Source organism: Chelonoidis abingdonii, chromosome 4 (genome assembly GCF_003597395.2).
Source record: "Chelonoidis abingdonii isolate Lonesome George chromosome 4, CheloAbing_2.0, whole genome shotgun sequence".
In the NCBI taxonomy this organism is placed as follows: Eukaryota; Metazoa; Chordata; order Testudines; family Testudinidae; genus Chelonoidis; species Chelonoidis abingdonii.
Genome location: NC_133772.1, coordinates 55,743,125 through 55,755,395, shown reverse-complemented (window position 1 = coordinate 55,755,395; position 12,271 = coordinate 55,743,125). Strand labels below are relative to the sequence as shown.

At 39.6% G+C, this 12,271-nt stretch overlaps 1 protein-coding gene across 5 annotated transcripts in view; it reads right to left on the bottom strand.

Annotated features, from left to right (window-relative positions):
• Positions 1-12,271, bottom strand: part of BMAL1 (basic helix-loop-helix ARNT like 1) — a 104,859-nt gene that overhangs the window by 13,576 nt on the left and 79,012 nt on the right. For all 5 annotated transcript variants that reach the window (XM_032791811.2, XM_032791812.2, XM_032791810.2 and 2 more), the window contains 5 exons: positions 8,568-8,814; positions 6,310-6,416; positions 5,748-5,898; positions 4,984-5,072; positions 2,189-2,297 (listed from right to left, as the gene is read on the bottom strand). In XM_032791811.2, the coding sequence (XP_032647702.1) occupies positions 2,189-2,297; positions 4,984-5,072; positions 5,748-5,898; positions 6,310-6,416; positions 8,568-8,814 (703 nt within the window). The remainder of the gene's footprint in view (positions 1-2,188; positions 2,298-4,983; positions 5,073-5,747; positions 5,899-6,309; positions 6,417-8,567; positions 8,815-12,271) is intronic.

Here is a 12,271-nt window from a genome sequence, read left to right as displayed (position 1 = left end):
TGTGACAACCACTATCCCAGCTGCTAGTGAAAGGGAATTTAGCAGGGTACAGGGAACATGATAGGGGCCTCCTTTATGGCAGCTGGGTACCAGCCATATAAAACAGCCTCTTATTTAAGACTGTTGACAGTAGTGTAAATTAGAACAGCCTTCATGTTTTGGGCTTGACCAGTGGAAAGATGGCCCCTGAACTGGAGTTGTCTGCAAAGCCTTTTTTAATCCTTTCTGCATCCCATCATCCCCATCCCGAGTCAGCAAGCTTTACTTTCAGATCCCAAGCTGAGTTTACAGGTCTGGCCATTCTAAAACACATTCAACTGACCAAAGTTGGGCTGGAGTCAGACACACACAAACATGCCACCCTCGCATGCCAATTTTATAGTCCCTTCACGTAACATAACCACACTTCAAAGTGGTCTTAGTCTAATTTTCACACTTCAGAAATGAATGTCAGAGAGTAAAATAATAGATTATTCCTGAAGTACAAGACAGTGAACTGTTGTCTCCTATGGAGGACTAATTAGTGGACTAACGCCATACCACTTCACTTTTAAATCGATTGCCACTAACAAGCCATTTTATCCCAGTATGAAATATGGCATGGCTTGTGTGGCACCTGTGGCCACCTACTGGAAATATTTAGGACTGACATTCAAGCACAGTAGGAAATTTTAATGAACTAAGACACATAGCAGGAATTAATTCTCCATTGTTCCAAAAATGTTTATCCATTTTGCTACATACTGGTATTGCTTGTATGAACAGAACTGACAAGGACAGATACTATTATCTTAGAGCAAGAGGAGAAGGATGGCCCAGTGGTTAAGGCTCTAGCCTCCTAGGAGATCTGGGTTCAACCTCCTCAGCCACAGACTGCTTGTGTGACCTTAGTCAAATCACTTAGGGCTAGATTCACAAGGAGTTTTGATGTCTAATTGAATCTTAAATACTTAAATTTCAACATTTAGACACCACTAGTGTTCACGAAACTGAACTCCCTTTGGGGCTGGGGCTTAGGCCACACCCCAGTCCTCATCATTTCCTACTGGCTAGCTTAAGTGGCTCCCTACTCAGCATGCTGGCTTCCATGAATCCCAATTTTAGGCACCTAGCTCTCTCCATGCATTGTATTACCCCTGGGGGAAATCTGCACCAAAAAATTAAAAGTTCTGCACTCAATATTTTAAAATTCTGCATATTTTATTTGACAAAATAACACAATATAATCATCCCAGTTTCAAGTATTTTGGTAATTTATTTCAAATTACCTTTCAGCAAGTATGTCTGTAACAATACAGACAACAAAAATTTTCCCCCAGGAGTAGTATGTTAAAAAAACTCCTGCAACAACCCAGTTCCTGTTTCTTTGTTATGCTTTTGTCGGGTGACTCAGTCTGGATGCGTCACACGTGCCAGCTGGGCACATCCTGGGGGAAAACTCTGCCCCTCCAATCTCAGACACCCACAACCCCTTCTCCCCAGAGCCCAGCCATGGGGTACCCCCTGGCCCAGACCCATACCCCTTATTTCCCCAGAGCCCAGCTGCAGGGTGCCCCTCAGCCCAGACAACCCTCTAGCTCTCCTTCCCCCGAACAGTATCCTGTATTTGAGTCCTGAATGTAACTTACGTCAATTGATATATCACGTCTGCATTTGGTCCTAGTACTCCTTGTTCTGCTGCAAGTTATCTATTAATCTTTACTTCTTGGTACCTAGTCAACATTCTCTGGCATTCAGAGGCCATACAGTTGATGTCTGTGAAACTTAACTTTTTTTCCCATACTATTTTCTTCACTGACCTCTCTCCAGAGCTAACCTCCTTCACTGTTAGCTGCTCTCTTTCTGCCTCTTCCAAGGTTATTAAAGTAAGTGATTACAGTGACTAATAATCAGATTATTACAGTAATCATGCACACAGATTACTCCAAAAGACTAACCATAAGAAGAAACAAACTGAAAACTGAGAGCAAATTATATTTCTTGGTAATGTTGTAATTTCTGACTTGACCATGTCCGAGTACCCTTAGTATAGACAAAGTTTCACTGTAATGGAAAATATCCACTACACTGCAACTGCATAGTAATACTTGGTGCTTATGGAAATCAAAAAGGTAGGGTATTCTTACTTTCCCCTTTAAAAAAAAAAATATTATCTATTAAGTTAGAGCAGAATACCAGTTTCTCTCACCTATGAATCTCCATGATTTCCTCAGCAATCATTCTACCTATTTTACCTGCCCCTGCTCTTGTTCCACCTGGAATACCAGGAACTGTAGGATGTGTCCTTTTTGTACCACCTAAAATATGGAACAATATTTGTAAGATCACACACATAATAAGGGAAAGAGATTATGCAAGGTTTTTAAAGGGGAGGGGAGGAGAGGAGGCCCCAGGGCTGCTCTAACTTATGCTGGGGGTTGGACACAGAATATGATGGATGTAAATTCTGGACCCAGCTAAGCTGTACCTCTTAGGAGATGCAGCTCAGACTCAGGACTTATGTACCTAATGACATATCTATAATAACCAATGGCTTGCTGAATGAGTGAGCTGGCCCAGCCCAGCTGGGTGCACCTTGCCCAAACTGTTAGTGCTGAACACTTAATGTATTAATATTAGCTGCTCATATACTGTCTATACACATTTCAGTCTGGGGGAGGGAGGATTGACACACACTAAACACAGTGGTATCCTGTCAGCATGTTAGCAGAACACCACCGCCAACAGGGAATAATTCACAGTTACCTGCTAAACCAGAGATCGGCAACCTTTCAGAAATGGTGTGCCGAATCTTCATTTATTCACTCTAATTTAAGGTTTCGCATCCCGGTAATACATTTTAACGTTTTTAGAAGGTCTCTTTTTATAAGTCTATAATATATAATTAAACTATTGTTGTATGTAAAGTAAATAAGGCTTTTAAAATGTTTAAGACGCTTCATTCAAAATTAAATTAAAATGCAGAGTCCCCCGGACTGGTGGCCAGGACCCAGGCAGTGTGAGTGCCACTGAAAATCAGCTCGTGTGCCGCCTTCGGCACCTGTGCCAGGGGTTGCCTACCCCTGTGCTAAACATTTAAAGCAAGTCCATTAGGGTAACTGTAAATGTCTGACAAGGGAGTAAAATGCAACAGGGGCCCCGAACATTATGTTCTTGCAATTTAAAATTGCAGTTTGTAATTCTAATACGGACTTCCCACTTGAATAGCACTTATGGGGAAGCCAAGAGGAGTTTGCTCTATTCTAGGGCACAATGAAGGAAGCAGAGGAAGGATGGACATAAAATGAACTAAAATAATAAGGAAGTGGTAGAGTATTGATTGTGTGCGATTGTTAATGGTCTTCTGTGTTAACAATTCAACTCAGACCTAGCAACCTCCCCAGGAACCCTTTGGGTCGAAGTCTATGGGAACTGGGAAAACTCAGCACCTTGAAGAATCAGGTCCTTAAAGTCAGCTGTACAAATGACATCTCAACTCAGTAGAGGGCTGCGGGGAACAGAGCGGCTATATGGGGGGGCTTTTCCCTGCTTGCAACCACAGGACCACTCCTAGTCCTGCCTCTCTCTATGCTCCAGAGGCACTGCCAGTGGGAGTGGTATCCCCAACCTCACTTCTACCTTTGGGCTCTTGGCATGGTGAGCTATCTCAGGCCCTGCACAATGCCAGTGGCTCCAATGGCGGGATCTGGGCCCAGCCAGGGTGGTAAAATCATTCTCCGCACTACTGATGGCTGGCATAAACTCTGAGCGGCACTGAGATCCCAATGCCACTCACCCAAATTTGGCCTGGCTGTCCTTCCATCATGATGGAGGGGTGGGTGGGCCAAATTTGAGTGGTGCTGCAAGCTTGTGTGCCAGGTCACAGCACGAATCACTGCTGGCCCAAACTTGAACTCATAAACCCATGCTAACGCCACCTCAACTTTTCCATCTGAAATATTTTGCTGCATATTTTCTAATAGGATTTTTTTTCTAATCTAAGAAGAAAAATAAATTTGTATTACAGATTTTAAAATAATAAAGCCTCTTACCACCTTTCATCTTCAAAGATCCCAAACACCACACCCTAAATGCAGCCAGAACTATTTCAATAAAGCCACATCCCTGCCTACAGCTCAGCTCCTGTTCCTTTCCGCACCACCTCACAGGTCATACATTCTTGGCTAATCCTCTCTTCTTAGCGGCCAGTGCCCCTAGCATTGACTCACTTTTCAGTACTTCGGGGCAGATTTCTGCTGCTCTACTTCATACAAAACTGTTGTAAAGCCAGCTAAATTGGCTACTACAGGATTTCCCCAGAACAGAGGGATCCTCATGTAGCATACAGTCGCAATAGCAGCTCTTATGTCACCAAGCCTCCCAATCCTGCTGGTATGTGCCAATGAAATGACCAGGGTATCTCCTACGTATGGCTGATCTCTAGCTGCCTAACGGCCCTTTGGGACTGTTGGTAGGCAACAAGCATAAATTAGAGCAGCTTTTGTGTCTGGCACTGGACAAGTGGTAGGACAGATCCAGAACTGGGAGGATCTTAAAGATAGCATTAGGGATGCTAAGGATTAAGCTGAGTTGCACTATGTGCTCCTTGGCCACAGCTCAGGATCAGAACAGGTGTCTTTTCCAAAAATAAAAAAGTGACCTACATGTGGAGCTGTCCTCATGCGGCAAACACCTCTCCTCTCCTCCAAATCTTTCCTTACAGCCTTCCACCACTGAGCCCTATGAGTGCATGCACTCACTCTGGCTCCTCAGTCACTATTTGTATATTTCTATCTAAAATAGATTTAGCCTCACTGGGGCAGAGCCCTTGCTGGAACTTGTGTGTGTTAAGTACAGGGTACGCCAATCATCTTCCAAGTGATTAATAATCTTGGGTGGACGACAGAAACAAACTGGAGCACATAGGGTTAATTCAGTAACCAAGGAAAGTCCATTAATGATTGCTGTCTAGCAAGCCCACGTGTCTCACTATACTGTAGTTACCTTCTCCAGCCTGAAGTACACTGTCCATGCTGTGAGGAGAAGCTGGAAGCTGCGGAAATGCTGCATCTCCACCATCAAGTACATTGGTGCTGAGGAAATCAACAAGAAGAAACCGTGATAAAATAGCTGTAAGTGCTAAATATACATAGCAAGTTATAAGGGGGAAGTTACAACGTTTGTGATTTATAAGACAAATTTAGTCATCACCATGGAGGTAACCATAGTGAATGACACATACGGTAGGGCTATATAAATCAATAAGAGTTCTGTAGGACACATTATAGCAACAGCTGCATAATACACTAAAAACAATCCCAAAGAAAAAACAAAAACCTTATGGCTTGTCAAGCGTGCATTACTGAGCCCAAACTGCTTTTCTCCTAACAGGAGGGAGTAGCTGCTCCAGAATCTGATTGGACAATTCATTGTGCAGGGGCACCCCCCTGCAACGTCACAGAATTCCAAAGAAGAAAATGGAGGCTCCATGTGGGTAAGCAATGCACCCGTGTATAATCAATGAAAGGATTAGGGGACCAGTGTCTTACTCTCTACATTTATTTATTTAGATTTATGCAAACTGTAATAAAAGATCAGCTAATTTCTAGATTTCATTCCTTTTGTTGTAAGGCTAGCCATTATTAAGCTCATACGCTTTATGTGATATACGATGTGTACACATTTTTGGAGCAACTCCCATGATCTTACACTTGAAGCATGGTTACACTCCTGATGTTGAAGGGCATCTGCTAGAAAAAAACACTTACGAAACAACTGTATTTGTCGAGACGATGTATTCTACTTCTTTGGTCCAAGGGTTCATGAAACTGAACCAGCGACTTCTCAAGGTAATAAAAGAGCCATCTTTTATTTTAAACTTGTAACAATTAGTTGTAATTTTTTCTCTTGTCTGTAAAACTAAAAATAGGGAGACGTAAAGAACAACCCTAGTTTTTCAGACCTACACACTGAATACATGAAGAGTAGAGATTTGATGCAGATCCTCCTAGTTTCATTTCCCTTTTTTCTTTTATTGGTGCAGAGAACGGCACTGTTTCTAATCCTTTTTTTTAATCTCTGTACCTGAAGTGCAAATTAGAAGACTCCATACTAATTTAACTTTATCTTAGAGTATTTACACTTTTCAGTGCATATCAAACAAAGTCCTTTTCATGCAAGAAAAATCTAACATTTGCCAACCTGAAAAAATCTTATCCCTTTGTTGTTATTTTTGTGTGAAATATCAGGAAGACTAATATATATTTTGACTGTTTTGACTTGCTGAAACCAAAGCCCTCATTCTTAACACTGAATTATAAATCATTTTACCTTGTCTGTGGCATTCTGCAAGATGTCCTATATCATCTTGGTGAAAATATTCATAACATGAAGTGCCTAGAAGTTCCTGTGGTAAATATGCCAGAATGGCCGTTGCCCTAAAAAAACCAAAACCAAACAAAAATTAAAAAAAAAAAACCAAACAACAATTTTTTAAAATAAAATGGTACGTCAGTATTATTAAAACGTACCCATGCCCCCTACTCAGTTATGAAAACAATACCATAGAATATATTATTTGAACTTAGGGGAGAAACTGAAAGTTTCCATTATTTGTACCTTAATTTTGAAATACGCTAAAAACGACAAAAGCAAAAAACACATAATACCAATAACTTTCTCTGAAATAGTTTATACTGATGGGCCATCTACAGATACAAAAGCACTTCCAAGTCCCAAACCTTGGATGTAAATTGTAATTTGGAGCATTCAGAATTGGTTAAACCCTTCTAGTAGCAGGCCACAAGGTACTGAGGAAGCCTGAAGACACAAAATGCCATCTTAGCTAAAGATACAAGGTGAGTGAGGTAATATCTTTTATTGGACCAACTTCTGTAGGTGAGGGAGACAAGCTTTCAAGCTACATAGCACTCTTTTTCAAGTCCAGACTTGAAGAAGAGCTCTGCGTAGCTCAGAAGCTTGCCTCTTTCACCAATAGAAGTTGGTCCAATAAGAGACATTACCTCACCTTCCTGGTTCCTCTCATTTCCTGGGACCAGCACAGCTAAAACACTGAAAACAATATTTTAACAAGAGCATTCAGGTTTCTAAAGTTCTAAAATCTGTTTTCTTCCTTTGTGTACTCAGGATTCTGTTGTGTTATAAAGCCTGCTTTTGTCAACGTCAGTATTTTAGATAGGAGTGTTTCCCAATCTTTGCTGAAAGGCCTTTAAGAGGAGCAAAAGATGACTGAGAATGAAAAAAAACACCAGAAAAAGTAAAGAGGAGATATGACGGATACATTTTACTGATTTAGCACTGAGATACCTGACTTTACACCTTTAGTACCACTATAATCAGACAGGAATATAGGAATGTGTGACATTTTACAAGGCTTTTGTTTCACTAGAATTTTTTCTTCAAAGTCACCCTATTTTCACTTCCTCATCAGAAAACTTCAGAAGTAACACAGCAAGATCCTGGAGTGCTTGGAGAGAGGTGTAGGGATATCTGGGTTTGACATTCCAGTAACAAGGATCTATATATATCCTAAGCCTGTAGTCAATGCATGCACAGAAACCCTAATGCATGATGGAAGTATTTTTTAAAACTGCTCTATACCTGTGCAGAATAATAAACTCCTGAATGTCACAAGACTACAGATTAAGGACTGAATCTTGCAATGTGCTGAGCACCCTTATTCTGATTCAACTTGTGCTTAACTTCTTTTCTGGATCAGGACCAGAGTGTGCAGCAACTTCCAAGATGGTCCTCTAATTTTTCTAAGTATTGCTTTAGAAACTCTACATTATAAATACTCCTTACAACACAGAGAACTGAATTCAAAATACAATACTCCTTGCATTACTACTACCGTTCATTAGCAAGGAAATTACTTGTGCGCGAATAGTTTTACATTGTTAGGTCACTGAAACCAAAACCTAAGAAGGAATAAAACCAAACCATACTGCTGGTATCACTAGTTTATGTGATTTTTGCTGAAGTATTGCAGATAGTTTCCATTTCAAAGATTCACATACTTTCAGATTATTCATCTTTTAAACTCTATATCAGAGTCATTTATGAGAGATTCTCTATTAAGGCACAAATTCAGCTGAGCACTTTAAAGCACATCCTTAACTTTAAGCATAAGCTTTAACTTATAAACTATTATTATAGTATATCTCCTTAGATCATTCCATATAGAAAATTCTGTCAAGCATCTGCAGAGCAGAATTCATCTTTGAATTTATTCATCTTTGTGGCAACCAAGGTTCCCAGCCCTTGTATTATTCTGTTTTTTAAAATGTACAATATAAGTTTGCTTTGGTTAGATTTGTTAATGAGCCAGTAGTGTATAATATGAGGGCATAAATAATTTATAATGCAATCCCACTGGAACTATCTGTACATGAAAGTAGTTTGTGATTAGTACTATCTATAAAGTACAACAGTAGAGTGATGATTTACAATTTTATTTTCATACTGATACAATGGCTCTCTTGTGAACAAATATCTTACCGGGCTACGTAGCAAGTAGCATGATACAATTACTCCAGTTACCAAGAAAATTATAAACTTATTCTTACCTCTGATCTACAAAAACAAACTTCCCATCTATTGCATGTCGAGAGACATATTCTGTAGGTTTAACCCGGATCTCGCCATTGACTGGTTGAGGAACTACATGAGGATGTAACCGTCCAATGGCAACAAGACAGCTTAAATTACAGCCTTCATTATCTGGCTCATTGTCTTCATCTAGTCCCATTTTTGTTGGTGGCCAGCTTTTTAAATATCCTGTGCTATGAATCGTGCAAAAGCTTTTGCGGTCTGCTATAAAAGAAAAGGTTAACATCATCAGCATTGCCTTCAGATAAATTTGGCCCTCAATCAGATCTGCTAACTTGCAATGCTTCTCCTTCTATCTTGGAAAACTAAGTTGCTGCATACTCAGAAACTAATGCAGAAGAGGTATATATCAATGCACACAGCATATTAGAGACAAGTCAAATGTTTAGTGTGAAATTTACCATTGTGATATCACTGCTAATATCGAAACCCAGTCTGATAGTTCAACAATTGCAGTCCATATAAATTTTGCATTTTCCCGCAAATGACAAGTTGCAATTTTAAGAATTTACACAATGAGCTTTTTCATTAATAATTCTTAGCTTATATAGGACAAAACAAATCAGTGTGCAGAGGTATGGAGGAAAATATAATCTGAAAGTAAAATATTTAAGTTTTAAATTTCCAGAGGTTACAAAATAACAGAAGAGAGGTTTCAATTAAAAGAGAATATCATGGCAATGTCCTTCAGAATATATACTGGCATTCTGTACACAGGTTTTTAATTGAAAACAGTTTCTGTTACCTTTTGCAACAGAACAATTTAATATTGTCACATCTTTAAAAATATATTAATTAGGGCTGTCAAGAGATTAAAAATGTAATCGTGATTAATTGCACTGTTAAACAATAATAGAATACCATTTATTTAAATTTTTTTGATATTTTCTTCATTTTCAAATATATTGATTTCAATTACAACACAGAATACAAAGTGTATAGTGCTCGCTTTATAAAAAAACAAAAGAAATAGTATTTTTCAATTCTCCTAATGCAAGTACTGTAGTGCAATCTCTTTATCATGAAAGTTGAACTTACAAATGTAGAATTATGTACAAAAAAAAACTACATTGAAAAACAAAACAATGTAAAACTCCAGAGCCTGCAAGTCCACTCAGTGCTACTTCTTGTTCAGCCAATCACTCAGACAAACAAGTTTGGTTATATTTACATGTTGCCCACTTCTTGTTTACAATGTCACCTGAAAGTGAGAACATGCGTTCTCATGGCACTGTTGCAGCCAGCACTGCAAGATACTTAAATGCCAGATGCTCTAAAGATTCATGTCTCTTCATGCTTCAACCACTATTCCAGGGGACATGCATCCATGCTGATGACAGGTTCTGCTCGAGAAGAATCCCAAAGCAGTGCGGACTGATGCACTTTCGTTTTCATTATCTGAGCCAGATGTCACCAGCAGAAAGTTGATTTTCTTTTTTGGTGGTTCGGGTTCTGTAGTTTCCGCATCGGAGTGTTGCTCTTTTAAAGACTTCTGAAAGCACGCTCCACACCTCATCCCTCTCAGATTTTGGAAGGCAGTTCAGATTCTTAAACCTCGGGTCGAGTGCTGTAGCTATCTTCAGAAATATCACATTGGTACCTTCTTTGCGTTTTGTCAAATCTGCCATGAAAGCATTCTTAAAACAAACAACATGTGCTGACTGGGTCATCATCTGAGACTGCTATAACATGAAAATATGGCAGAATGCAGATAAAATAGAGCAGGGGACATACAATTCTCCCCCAAGGAGTTCAGTCACAAATTTAATTAACGAACGTCATCAGCATGGAAGCATGTCTTCTGGAATGGTGGTCGAAGCATGAAGGGGCATATTAATATTTTGCATATCTGGCACATAAATACCTTACAATGCCAGCTACAAAAGTGCCATGCAAATACCTGTTCTCACTTTCTGGTGACCTTGTAAATAAGAAGGCGGCAGCATTTATCTCCTGTAAATGAAAACAAACTTGTTTGTCTTAGCAACTGGCTGAACAAGAAGTAGAACTGACTGGACTTGTAGGCTCTGAAGTTTTACATGGTTTTGTTTTTGAGTGCTGTAATGTAACTAAAAAAAAAAAAAATCTACATTTGTAAGTTGCACTTTCATGACAAAGAGATTGCACTATAGTACTGGTATGAGGTGAACTGAAAAAGATGATTTATTTTATCATTTTTACAGTGTAAATATTTGTAATAAAATATACATTTTTATTTCGATTACAACACAGAATACAATATATATGAAAATGTAGAAAAACATCCAAAAGATTTAATACATTTCAATTGGTATTCTATTGTTTAATAGTGCAATTAAAACTGCAATTAATCACAATTTTTTTAATAACTATTCTTTTTTTGAGTTAATTGAGTGAGTTAATTGCAATTAATCATCAGCCCTATTATGATGCCAGCCCTAATATTAATTGAAGACAGGTATACTGAATATTTTCGCATGATGCATTTGGCTGGAGATCACATTCACACTGAGGCAAAATCATCAGTGCATGAGACAGAGTAACAGAATATATGGGTTCTACTTCTGCTTTTGCCATTGGCCCATTCCATGACCTTATCCAAGGAAAGTATGTGTGAACCTGAGCATGCCTACTGGTTTGGGCCCTACTGGGATGCTGTCCAGGGCAACACTTAGTTTGACAATGCCCCTGATGCTGAGGGATAAGTGAGGGCTCTAACCAGCCTGTTAGCTGTTGGCAGCATCAAGACTCAGGCAGCTTTGAACATGCCTATCACAGGAAACTTGGGTTGCCATGGGGACTTTAGACGCCTATAGTGTTAGGCAGCTGCTGAATAGTGGTTTCGAGAATGTCAGTGGTGCCTAAATGTTGGATTTAGGCATCCAAAGAGACAACTAGGCACACGAGTACCTTTGTGAATCTATTCCTAGGTACTTAAGAACCATTAACTTTGAAGCTTAGGGCTTACAGTTAAATTCAGACCCCCAAGTAATTGCACACACTACCATCGATTTCAACTAAAGCCATGCATGCTTCAGAGAGCAGAATTTTGCCTTATCCACTAAAAAAAATTGCTTTTTCAGCACACATAACTTTAGGACACCTACTTTTAGGGAGCTACAAAGAGAACATGAGAGTAACAGACAAACCTTTACACAGTCGCAACAGTGATGATTGCACTAAACACAGAGCAGCTCTATTCAGAAATTCTTTATAATTAACTGAAGGTTGTTTTGTTTTTAATCTAACAGTTACTCTTGTTGCTCTGGGAGGTGTTTCATATAGCAAAAGTACAGAGAAAATAACTGTAAAACCACCATTATATTTGATAAAATGTACAAAAAGACGGTTACTCACCTTTGTAACTACTGTTCTTCGAGATGTGTTGCTCATATCCATTCCAGTTAGATGTGCACGCAGCGCGTGCACGTTCGTTGGAGAAACTTTTACCCTAGCAACACTCGGTGGGCCGGCAGGTCGCCCCCTGGAGTGGCGCCGCTATGGCGCCTGATATACACCCCTGCCAGCCCGACCGGACCTCAGTTCCTTCTTGCCGGCTACTCCGACAGTGGGGAAGGAGGGCGGGTGTGGAATGGATATGAGCAACACATCTCGAAGAACAACAGTTACAAAGGTGAGTAACCGTCTTTTCTTCTTCGAGTGCTTGCTCATATCCATTCCA